Raw genomic sequence first — 13,181 nt, 5'->3', positions numbered from 1 at the left:
GTTATGCACTGCGTTTAGGTTAACATATTTTACTCAACAGCTATGTGTAAATCAGTAATTACTCCTACATTTACATCACTATTTTACCCAACTAAACACTTACAGTTTAATCGTGACTAATCATAAAAATCTTATGTTAAACTTAGTCACTTTCTTACCGTGAGCTTGACGTCAGCTAACGTTAGTTAGCTTAAATCTCGAACGGTGGCCAGATGGGCGTTGGTGATCCGTGCTAGGCCTCCAGTTGCGCATCAAATAACTAAAATAAAGCGTTGTAAAAATGGCTTTTACGAGCCGAAAAGTTACCCGATGTATACATTTAACCTTTGTGAATAATCCAAACAACGTTTCAAAAAGTGTAGCAAAACTAAACACGTGCGACACATCTTGTTCAGAGATGCTCTATCGACGTGCACAGGTTATATTCTTTTTTCGTCCGGGATCTTTAGAACAATGCCGGGGGGTGGGAGGGGGTGGGGGGGTGATGATGTTCTCTTATGCTGCGTTCCAGACACAATTTTTAGCCCGTAAGTTACGACTTCAAGTCAAAGTGCAAAGTCACCACAAACCCTTCTAGCTAGCGTTAGCGGCTACCTAACGTTGGCGTTAGCTTCATAGACAGTATAGCTTGCGCTAGCTGGTACTAGCGATTTATAGTCGGCGACATATTTTGGGCTTCATTTAATAAACATAACCTGTATTAGTACACAATCGTATGTAATTGTTCTGATTACAATGTGTGGAATAACTTTAGGTTGCCTATTTATATGTATTTATATTTCTCACTGTTAGTCACCGGCGTCTGTACAGCATCAACAGGGGTCGCCATTGTTGTTATGTCTATGGTGTGACGTCAAAAACTGTAATTAGGAGTACAACCGTTTATGTTATGTGTACAACGATCTAGGCTAGCTTAACTACATCCATGGTGCTGAAAAAAAAGTGTAGTACATCTTCAATCTATCAAATTATAAAGATTTACTGCTATGTTCTCTATCGTTCCTTAACATTTGTATGCGTCTTGTTGTAGTTTTTTTTAAATTAATTTGTAGTTTCATTTTGAATTGCTTTAGTTTTATTGTCGTAATAAAGATATGAGCACACCTATTACAGAGATAATTTGTGACGACCTGTCACGCATCATCGTTATTATTATACATGCATGCACATCATTTGTGAACTAACTGACAATGTAATGTTAGGCTGTAACCTAACGACATTTCTCGTCTTGCGATATCGGTTCACAATTGCAAAGCAGCAGCCAGCATGACGGGTGAGTCTCATAGACAGTATATAAAAGGTGAGTCTGATTTAGACTTCGAAAGTAGCAAAGAAGATCCCGTTCTCCAAAGTTGACTTAGTTAACTTTTGCAGAGCGATAGCAGAATGAAAAAACTGCCTGTAGAACCCATAGACAGTAGGTAAAACCCAGCGTTAGAACGTTAGAGAGTATTTTGTGACATTCGATTGAATGAAGGACTATTTTCAGTCTTATTTCTTCATTGAAGTTTTCTTTAAAATAGTGTTAAAATCTCGTCTCGTTCTCGTGAACCCATCTCGTGTCTCGTCTCTGGGTGTCTCGTCACACCCCTAGCCTACTTATTACACAATACCATATCACTTTGCCTTATTGTTAATTTCCTTTTTATGTTTACTGGTGCACCAAATACACCAAGGCAAATTCCTTGCAAGTGAAAACTTACTTTATGGATATGAAAAATATGAAATAAAAAATATAAAAAGCTATGTAGGCCTACTGTAACTCATCAGGCAGAATGGCCCCTGTCAGTAGTCTAATCATCAGTACTGTACTGATACATAAACGTGTAAGAACCCTTATGTATATGCTCTTAGGCAGTATGTTCTGTAACAATATCACATTTATTATATAAGCTGATCACGTATTTTGTTATATATGAAATGTAGTAAAGTAGCCTTCCAATGTCTGTTTAGTTTATAAGATATTACATGGTGTAGCCCCATTACCCCTTATACAATTTATTCTGACACTTACAGTAATAGTAAAACAAGACAGACAAGATAAGCAACAATGGGAGACTGGTATTTAAAACCTTGCTTAACAAAATGCTTAACAAAATTTGCTCAAACTGCATTTTCAATCACAGCAACAAAACAGGAATGCTGTCCCTACAAATATTAGAGAATGCATTACTTTTAGTAGTTAGTTTAAAACTGATGGTAAAAAAAATAGTTGAAAGACAGACAGTCATGTTGTCATTGAGGTCTGATAATAAATCAATGTATAGTATACATATGTATTTATAAATGTTTTGCGGAATTATAATTTGTATACAGTTATAAACCCCACAATAATCAAAACTGGCCAGTGCAACCCACCCCCCAAAAAACTATTATAATTTCCTTTACATAAATTAAGACATTTGCACCATAACTTCATGCAGAAAGGGCGCTAATTGTTGCAGACAAATTCCCCAGAATGCAGGAAATGAAGTGTTTGACATTAAATAAAAAATTTCAATTTTGCTCAAAAGTGGAGATCTCAACCCACCCAATGTTGAACCCAAAGTTACGCCCTTGTCTGTCATATAGAGCCTTGCATGGTCAGACACATCAGTACATATCTGACTTGCTCTGACCTATGAGTACACATACAAAGGATTTTTTTTTTTACAGTGTTATTAATGTACTTACACAGAAATAGACATAAAAGCGAAGAACAAGGACAACCAAGATGAACGAATAAAGGTAAAGAATAGTATTATTTTGTAATTATTTTCTTGTGACAGAGAAAGAGCATAGAATTTTAATTTCACTCGTCCTATGCGTACAAAACACCACTAGATGGCGCCATTCAACTACAACAAAGCACCGGCGGCTGGAGTGAGGGAGGCGCCAATCGCTGCATACATACAACCAGGTTTGATCTTCATTTCTCAGCGGAACAGAGAGTAGAAAGGATCGGCACAGGTGTCTCGGGTGAGCAGCTATTATGTTTAATCATCTTCTGTGAAAAACCGGGTTGTGGTTGTAAGCAGCACACGCGGAGCCGCGAACAAACCACGTGATCAAATGCGGAAATTGTCCGATGGGGAAAGTGTAGCTGGAGAAAAGATACTACTAATACTGTCTATGGAAAAGAGGGGAGTGGAGGCTGTGGTGTCCGTTTGTGTTTTGAGCTGCTGGTGGTTACTAGCTGAACTAAACAACACGTCCACACACAGACGCTCGGTTATCTGCACAGTTAGAATTACGAGTACGAGTGATCAGATGCCGTGAATAAAAGTCAGGTAAGCTTGACTGTCTAGACAAACCAAAAGAAATGTGACAGTTTGTGTTAACGCGACAACTTTTTACGGAAATGATTAATAACACCCAACAAGGACGGACTCAGCTGTCGGGACAGCTCACTAGCTAGCATGTAGAGATGTTCATGTTGTTGTGTAGTTTAATCGTGTGTGTGTGTGTGTGTGTGTGTGTGTGTGTGTGTGTGTGTGTGTGTGTGTGTGTGTGTGTGTGTGTGTGTGTGTGTGTGTGTGTGTGAGTGAGTGAGTGTGTGTGTGAGTGAGTGAGTGTTTTACTGCAGTTTTTGTAAAAAATGTCACTTTTTGTGTGTTTATACAGTCACAGCCTTGTTATATTCTTTATGTGTTGTGCTGCGTTATTGACCTTTTTTTTCCTTACATGCACAATTAAGAGCGAAAAACAAGGAGGCACTGTAGGCTATATAGGGCCACTACAACCTCTGACCATCTCAATTTCAGGGCAGGGGGTAAAAGGTTGGTTGCCTTCCCGCACAATTTACAACATCCTCCTCTTCTCAAACTCAGACATGTGCAATATCTAGATGTGCAATATCTAGATGTGCAATATCTAGATGTGCAATATCTCCGCTATTTCTTTTTTTTACAGTATTGTATAGTATCACTGATACAAATGTTGCAGATACATTTTCTGTTGATTCGCTTTTCAATTAAACACCTAATTGTTTTAAGCTCTAGAATCACATATAATTGACTGGTGCAAAGAACAAAGGTAAAGCGAAGGACGGGGTTAAAGGTGTAGTGAGATAGTGTTAACTTTATAGTGCAAGTTGTGTTTTTCCGTCACGCCCAGCGTGTGCTGGTTTCTCATAGAGGAGATCAAATCACTTTCCAAAAATAACAAGCGTCAATACTCAAAGCAGGAGACGGACTTGTTGCTGCTCTCTGTGGCATCTGCTATTTCAACGTGTCAATTGTGGCACAGAGCTGAGGGAGGGCTGTCCGCTTCACGATTCAGATAATGTGGTTGTGCATGTAAATAAGGTGCGGTGCTCACATCCTTTGGAGGTCACAGAAGAAGGAACCAGTTTGTACAATGCATTGGTTACCACAGTGTGAATATACAGCAACAACAGCTGTTACCAATAATTCATTACTTCTAACAACTCATTTCTAAATGCATCTGTGCTCTTTAATGACACAAACCATCGCATTTGCTTTTTGGGTCACATCTGTCCTGGTTGACATTGCAAATACTGTACATTCTGACATGTACCCCACACTATGTTTGTGTTCAAAACATCAAACACAACAGCCCTGTTGCACCACACAAATGAGTTTGGCTAACCTGCAGGTTTGTTTAAAATCTGTTTGATTGTCTGACTGCTCGTGTAGGCTATCTTGCGCTGTTGGGTTCCTTTTTAAGGATGTTGCTGTATCCCCAGTTCTCAGCAATATTACTGATAGCAAGGATGGCCATGACTACAAAAAAAAACAGATCCAATATGTAATAAAGAGGAGTTATCCTTTAGCAAGTTGTATACAATGGCAGTGGTCAAATTTAAATAATATATTTAATGTGCCAACAATCACCTAAAGCATTTATGTAAACACCTGTAAGCTTGCAACGTTTTTTGCAAAGCTGTTTCCATCCAATCAGACATACTTTATGTGTCACCCTGCTGCTCTCACAGCTGGAGACGTTTGAATCTCATCAGGGGCTTTCTAATCATAGCGACCCATTTAGGCACCTAAAACAGCACTGATATTTCCTACTGTTCAAAGAAGATAATTCGGTGATTCAAACCTATTCTCAGTGGATGTGACATTTTTCTGTTCCATGATGCGACATCCTTCCCTCCCATGTTGCAGCAAGAAAAGCAAAGACTCTGGCGCTGTGTCTTAATTCCCAGCCTTGCCACATTGAAAGAAGAAAGTGCAAACCACAAGTGAATCATGGGGTCGCTGGTCTCCAAAATGTGTAAAAGGGGCATTTAAATGGTTATACCACCCACTCAAAGGAATCACAGGTATCAAGGTCAGACTTGGCACAGCTGATATTTTTTAACAAGAACATTTCCAAGGCTATTGTTAGACCAGCAGCGTCAGATATTTTTTTTATGTGTCCAGATTGGAATATTGATCTGACTGCAAAAAAAGAAATGTATGTTAACATGGCTGCATACATGAGCCTCATCTGTCAGACTGTCTGTGCTGAGATCAGGTATTCGCTTGTCATAAAGAGTGAGAGAAAGCTTTTTTAATCTTGTGTCCCAACAACACTCAAAAGCCACCACAGTACCTATACTGTATATTTATAGTCACCATGCAGCAACCATAGGGTGACCAGATTTCCCGGAACTAAAACCGGGACACTTTGCGCGTGACCATAGTGCTCGTGCACGCATACGCTTTTTAACGTGAACATGTGCCAGCCCAGGTCAGACATAGACACAGACAGATTAGACACAATTTTGACAACCGCACACATAGGTCTACTGCTCACAACATAATGGGGTATCTCAGTTAATATTCATGAATTTTCTTGGTATGTATCCTACATATCTAAGAAATAATATTAACAGACATTGCCTGAGTTTCGTGGGGGACCAACTTTATTTTTCAGAATTAAAGCATTCTTTTGGAAAATGCACCCATTGAACTTGTGAAAAGGTATTTTTCATTGCATGGCACTAAATGAATTATTTGGAACTGCTGCCACAGGCTTGAACTAAAGTTAAGCTTTAGCAGCAGACGTCCCGCTGTTGGAATCCTCTACAATACGGTCGCACTTCTACACCGTTTAGCTGTCAGCATTTTAACCGTTTAACCGCGACAATTTCATAGTGGTTGGTGTAAACCGGGTCATTTTAGCGTCCCGACAGGCTTTTGTCGGGACTCGGGACAAGCAACTTAAAATCGGGACTGTCCCGGTCAAACTGGGACGTCTGGTCACCCTAAGCAACCAGCACAGTTGTGTAGGGAAGCCAGTGTAAAACAAATCTTTATGTTATGTTTGTGTGTGTGTGTTTTTTTTTTAAACTTGGCACTTCAAGTGTGGCATGTTGCTGTATAATTAACTAGGGGAATACCGATTCTCTATATCTACGATTTAATATGTCTTTTGATTTTAAGGTCATAAAGCACAGGTGGATTTTTCATAAAAAATCGAAATCGTGACACCCCTAGCACTATTAGCAACATGCCAAACCTGGCAACCTGTACACTATCCATGCTGCCTGATTGGTTCAGATGCCCTTTGAGATGATTTTAACAAAGCACCAGTACTAATGGGCATTCATGTGTAGCCCTACTAATAATAGCATTATTGTCTGTCCCAACTCAGGTGGTAAAATGATTTGACCAACTGTGTTGTTTTCACTACTGAAAATACTACTGCTAAAATTACTAGTATTGCACCCACTACAGTTTCCACTTCTGATAACATTATGGAGGGTAATGAGTCCTTTCTGGTCATTCAAAGCTTTCACCTGGTTTTTAATAATCTATTAAGTCACAACTTTAGGAAACTTGTAGAAATGTACACATGTTGGTTATTGTTAAAATAACCAACACAATTAATGCCTGAAAATAACGCTGCTCTCATGAGTATTATTGCGACATAGACCTGTCATCTATCCCTTTCACATGTACTGCCATTTAGTTCCTGCCTATATTTCGATATTTATATTGGGCACCTCCCAGAGATGTAATGAATGTTTTCCATTTGTGTGAAGCCCATGAAGAGCAGCTTCAGCCCTTAGCTAATCCTCTTAGACTGTTTTGTTGTTTCCATTGATTGAAGTCTCTGCTGGGAGTCTCTGATACTCTTGGATTGACTTGTACAGCACAGCTGTGCTCTCAGCTCAAATACAGGCTAACCTGTATTTGAGCTGAGAGCATTTGGAAAGAAAAAAACCTACTGTGGCGTGCCGTTATTTCCCCGTTTTATTTCGCTCTCATGTTGAACCTTTACCTTCCTCCTTATCTTCCAGTGTTCTTCTGTTGATTTAATCATTGCCTATTGTTCTGTCTCTTTCTCTCTCCCCCTCTCTTTATACTGCTAACTGATTCTCCCGCATTGTCTCCTCTACCCTAACTCGTTTTGCAGGCTTGTTCTGCGGTCACACTGATGAGATGACAAGGCTGTGACAGAGTGTGTCCAAGTGTGTTGGTACTGGACCAATTCTTGTGAAATGGCTGCAGCTAAGAAGAGTGAGTTTTTATTATTGCTTTCATTGCATGTTGTAATAAATGTGATATAAACCAACTTTTCATATTTAAAGGTACGTCTCTAAGTCTTTCAGTAGTACAAAGTCCACTCTAAAGCTGTGGAATCAATTTTAAATTGTAGATATGGCTTTGAGGCAGACAGGGCAAGCAGTAGTTAATATCTAAGTTGTAGCCTGTCTCAGCACTGTCTTTTGTTGTTTTAAATCAATCATATGGCAACACGCTGCACAATTAATTGCATAAATTCATCTTAGGGGAAGTGAGGGAGGTCCAAACTTGCCCAATTTGGCATCAGAAAGAAAATAAGTCTACTGTTACTACTTAAGTTACACTCTAACTTCCGTTTCACTTGGATTTAAAAGTTTCTTAGAAGGGTTTGGCTGTTGCAATTAAAAACAGGATGACCGATTCTTCAGTATAATGGATTGTGATTGAGAGCCCCACATTAACCTTTTCACCGGGGTGAGACATCCTGGGGACATTGCAGGAAGGATAATCAATTAGATTTAATTCCATAATCGATTTGTTCTTTCAGTTGGGTTTCTTGGGAAAGGGGTGTGTTGATGCTGGCGAGTCGGTGTCAGCAGATTTGCGACAAATTTTTGTGAAGGCAAGCAAATTTATTTCCTCAAAAGCAGGAAGGGCTAAAAAAAAAAAAAGGAAAAAAAGAGAACCTGGCAGAGATCTGTAAATGACTCATCACATTTTTATCACAACCATGAATATGCTTTATCTCTGACCCAGTGGAGTATAGGTACAGTATGTGGTGTTTTCCAGCACCACTCTGCAGGCCTTTGTTCTCTTTGATAAGGTCACTGAATGAAGGGCGATGCAAAGGGAGCTTCTCTATTGACTTCTTGCATATATTTTACATATGTATGTCTGGGGTGGACTGAAATGTCACAGGAATAGTGTTTTTTGCCTTTTTCTACGGCGAGAGGTTAGAATGTGTTGCTATCTTTAGGAGAATAAATGTATTTTATAAATGAAAGACACTTTTATTGGGTAGTTTTGGTCTTGTTTCTGTAGAACAATTTTACAATAGGCAAGGATCACTGAAGAAGCCGTTTGCTATTCAAACTTTGTTTACACTAATGTAGTAATGCTAATTTTCTTAGTCGATAAGTTAAAGAGCTCCACATTATGTTAAGTGAGAGCAGGAAAAACAGCATTTTGTAAAACACTGATGTGGTTTTCACCTATTACCAGGGATCAGCAGCCATTGGCACACAGTAGCTCAACTAAGGCACATTAGCAATAAGTTTGCAAGAGAGTATTTTGGACATTTTCCAATCTGCATGCCAAATGACCTCTTTAACAGCCATTGGAAGGAGCACAGCCTATTATTTACGGTAGTTTGATTGACTTTTTCCCAGTCTGCATTCCGCAAAGACCCACCCTACTCTGCCTCTGACAGGCTAGTACTCGTTGCCTTCTTTACAGAATGCGGCGCAAAGGAAAGAAATGACACTGCCTGAGCGGGCCCGGTAGATAGTGGCAGGCTTAATGCTGATGTGGCACAAGGATTAACAAGAACATTTTAAAATGGCACTTCATATTAAAAAGTAGTAGATGAAACCAACACTCTCCTAAACTTTCTTTGTAATCACTTATTTTATATGTTAATATAGCTGATATACAGTATGGGCCCTATTTTAACGATCTATGGCGCAAGTGTGTTTAGGGCGTGTCCAAATCCACTTTTGCTAGTTTGACTGTGGAAAAAAGGGTCTGTTCAAAAGGGTTATACTTAAGGCTGTTTTACAGTTGTGCGGAGGCTCCATGCAGAGCTTTCGCCTTAGCCTAAGTAAGTGGCCTGTTGTTCATACTTGTGCGCTGGTGTGTGCGTTGAGCCGGCGTGAGTGGGTGATAGAGCGAGGGAGAAGTGAGAGAGTGATGGCGATTAGCTTTGGAGCGAGTACCAACTCTAGAGTCATAGTGAGAGAAACAAAGTGTCTCCCCTGTTCTTTCTGACCACAGTGGGAAATCTGTAGCAGGAAAAGTTAACCCTCTCCTTGATTTCATGTTGTTTATGGAGAAGGAGAACCAGGAGATGAGTAGGGGGGAAATGCAACTCTACCAAGCCACGGCGTGCGTCGCTGCGACGTGTAGTTACATTTTTTGAGAGGTGCACGTCAGGCTACGGCGCCGTCGATTCTACGCACAACTATAAAACGGCCTTTAGTGTCTTAATTAATTCATAGGTGGGTTTTAGGCGTAACATGCAATAAACCAATCAGAGTGTCATCTCCCATTCCCTTTAAAAGCCAGGCGTGTTTGTCACTTGGCGCTTTGCTATAATGATGGTGGATTTGCACCTTTATATTTATTTTATTTTTTGTTTGTGTGCTGCTGCACTTCCCTGTGTGTGCGTAACAAGCATAGTGTGCGTGCGCTGTACATAAGCCTAGGCACATTTTACTAATTTGTTGTTAAAATAACTATTGACTTTAGACCAGGTTTTTGATGGTCAATAGCGTGATCACTTCCCGCTGCCTCAAGATATAGCAATACGCCAAGGATTCACCTGAACACACCTCCCTGTAAGACCAGCACGCCCATGGGCGCAAAGATGGGCGCAGGTGCATTTGCTCTTTAAACGAAGTGGGCGCTGGTGGTCTTAAAATAGCAAAGACGGGCTCTTGCGTCACCTGCAAGATAGGGCCCCATGTGTCGTCACATATATTTGTGTTTCTTGAGATGGATTTGTGCAGTCCAACAGTAAGGCTGGCAAGTAGTGTACTTAAAACATAATTGAATTTGTGTTTTACAAACCCTAGAGTCCCAGGTGTGTTAGGTTATTAATATCTTCACCAGATGGAGAAGCTTGCGATTTACAGTGGGAGGACTTGAGGTCATCAAAACAGGAAGGGAACTTGGCCATAGTGCTTTTTGGAAATCACATGACAGAGCTGTTTAATTGCGGGCGAATGTGTTGGGGAGCCTACTAATATTGCATTGATTGAAACCAAATGTGGTGCTTCCTTTGGTCCTAAACCTGCTGATTTTTCCCCGGTACAAACGTGCAGATTTTTGTTTATTCGGAGCATACTGATATTTTGTTAAAAGAGAGAGAGTTCAGAGAAGAAGGCTGATAGGCTGAGCACTGTAATATCCAACAGAGGCAGACAGACCGATTAGTGGAAGGACAGAAGTAGATAGAGATTAATCTGAAATAAGCCAATTCAGTGGGATTGCATGTGCGTACACATTTTATGTTGTGTGCATGCACAGGCATCCGTGTGGCTATGGGTCTGCTACTACTGAGAGGGTAAGTGTGGATGTATGTCCCTGCTCTGGTGCTGTCTGAGATTATGCAACCCATCGAAAAAGGCCACAGATCTCAGGATTGTGATAATGAGCCTGACAGAGGCTCGGCCCAGGGCTCTGAGGCTGTTTGTGTAGGTGCATGTACATCAAAGGCAAGTATAAAGTAAAAAGAGGTGAAGAAGTAAACATTAAAGCGATGCAGTAAAACGCGCCAATGACAAATGTGTTTTTTCCTATACACACTAAATAGTTACATTACTTTTTAGGGGAATGTGTGTAGCATATTTAGGTGCCAAATGGTTAGTCACTCAAACATTATGCAATATATCATCATCATTGTACAGTTATGAGTGGTCATATTGTTTCTCTTGAGGCTGTGAATCAATGTAATTGATAAGGCTGTGCCGAGATGATTCCTGAAAACAGGACAGGATGAGTAGCGCTGTAGTACTCCTCAATGAATGACAAAATTGAACAATGCTGCCAGCTACATCCACCACCATCATGGCTGGTCTGCACAATAAGGCTGACTCTGTCGGTTCTACAGTATGTTTTGAGGCTTTGATTGCAATGCTTGTTCTGTAAATACACACATAACATCACATTTTAGCAGTGAGTCTTACATTCATGATGCTGATGATTTTATAAATAATACTTGTCACATGTCTTTAATGGATGTTCAGTTTTCACTTTAGAGGAAGTTCAGTTAGACTCATTTCAAATGAAAGCCCCCTCTCTTTCTAAACTCCATAGTATAACGTACTCAACTCTAACTGCTGATAGACTGGCTTACAGTATGAAAGCCCACCATTATTAAGCTTAATGTGTGATTCTAATTATAGTCATGGAGTTCTATTGTATGCACTTCTAGACTTCATACAAAAAGCCTCTTATAGTTCCCAGTCAGAAATGAAGAGTTTTTTTGTGCTTTTAGATGTGATATTTCTGGAGAGTAAGAGAGCTGTAGTGTAACTTTTGTGATTAGAGCAGTGTCTCACGCACATACTTAACTTTACTGGTGCCAAACTGTGGCAGGAAAGATACAACGTTGAGCTGTTGAAAAGATAAAAATGAATGTTACATCAAATTGAGCTGAAAGAATTGTGAAAACCAAAAGTTGAAAAACCCAAAGATATACAATTTATATTTATATATAAATAATAAATAATTAAATTAATAAATAATTTATATTTGTAAAAAGGTATGGTGTATATACTGTATATCATACATTGCTCTTAATGGTTAAATGTTGAATACTCAACCCCAAACACTGCGATACTAAATTTCTTGTCATCAAATACATGGGTTTTATATACTTTCTTATCAGTGTCACTTGGAAAATCTTGCTAATATTTTATTTTAATATATGAATTGAAGGCACATTGTCAGAAAAGAAAACTCTTTTTCAGATATAAACCTACCCTGGCTCTTGTTATCCTTTATCTGGATTTGGCAGAGACTTAGGATATTGCGCTTGTGTCTTTAATCAGAACTTCCACTATGGGATATTGTTAATATTGCAAGGTGTTCTGCTTTATCTTTCCATATCAAACCGCTTTACATATTAAACAACATTTTAATATAAACACACACACACACACACACACACACACACACACACACACACACACACACACACCAGCCTGCACATATGGAACATTATGTAACTCCTGAACTCATTATTGTGACCTATATTGCTGATAGCAAGGATTTCTAATCTCTAATAGGAGTCTGTATAAAAGTTTAATGGAACTAGGCCAACTGGGGCAGTAATGTCCTATGCTTCATGTAATGCAAAGACATAATTCAGCATGTGAATTCAATTAAATGCATTGGTGCAAGAAGTATACACCGTAGACTTGGCTCTTCATTTGAGACTTTCAAACATTGAGGTGTGATTAATTGTAGTAAGGCATGATTGTTCCAGCGAGATGTAATTTAATTAGCGCTTCATGTGCTGTTGTTTTGGAAGTAAGAAATATGAATTATGTTGCTATCGGTTTGATCTTTGAGATATTATGTTACATTATTATCAGGCTCTGCTCTGTTATCTTATTAATTAATACAGGTGACACCGGGTTGACTTTGGCTTGTCATGGCTTGGCAGAAAAAGTAAAACAATCCTCTTTTTGACAAAAATGTCTGACTTTAAGAAAAATATTTCTAGTCTAGATGCCAACAAATTTGAAGAAAAGGAGACCCATATCCCAACTGTCAAGATGTCAAGAATACCTGATTAAAGTTTTTAAATTGGAGTTAAAGTTCCTGAAAACTTGGTTTCAAAACTTTGTATGACTGAATTTTCCCAACAATCAAGTTGATCTAACTAAAATGGAAGGAGTCTCTGTCTGCATGTTTGTCCTTTTGATTTTCCGCCAAATGGCATGCTGGGTACAGCTCCCTCTCTATCGCTTGCTACAGTCAGTTAAAAAAGAT

The 13,181-nt window shown here is 39.3% G+C and overlaps 1 protein-coding gene across 3 annotated transcripts in view; it reads left to right on the top strand.

The window, feature by feature from the left end:
- Positions 1-2,837: 2,837 nt before the first annotated feature.
- The window catches only part of adisspb (adipose secreted signaling protein b), a 31,697-nt gene continuing 21,353 nt past the window's right edge, over positions 2,838-13,181 (top strand). The window contains exons 1-2 of one of the 3 annotated variants that reach the window (XM_028564258.1): positions 2,838-2,958; positions 7,354-7,457. In XM_028564258.1, coding sequence (XP_028420059.1) covers positions 7,439-7,457 — 19 coding nt within the window. In that variant the 5' untranslated portion in view covers positions 2,838-2,958; positions 7,354-7,438. The other 2 variants (XM_028564257.1, XM_028564259.1) reach the window with 2 other exon arrangements.

The sequence above is a fragment of the Perca flavescens genome, chromosome 19 (assembly GCF_004354835.1).
Source record: "Perca flavescens isolate YP-PL-M2 chromosome 19, PFLA_1.0, whole genome shotgun sequence".
Classification (NCBI taxonomy): domain Eukaryota; kingdom Metazoa; phylum Chordata; class Actinopteri; order Perciformes; family Percidae; genus Perca; species Perca flavescens.
This window is presented reverse-complemented; position numbering and strand designations above follow the sequence as displayed.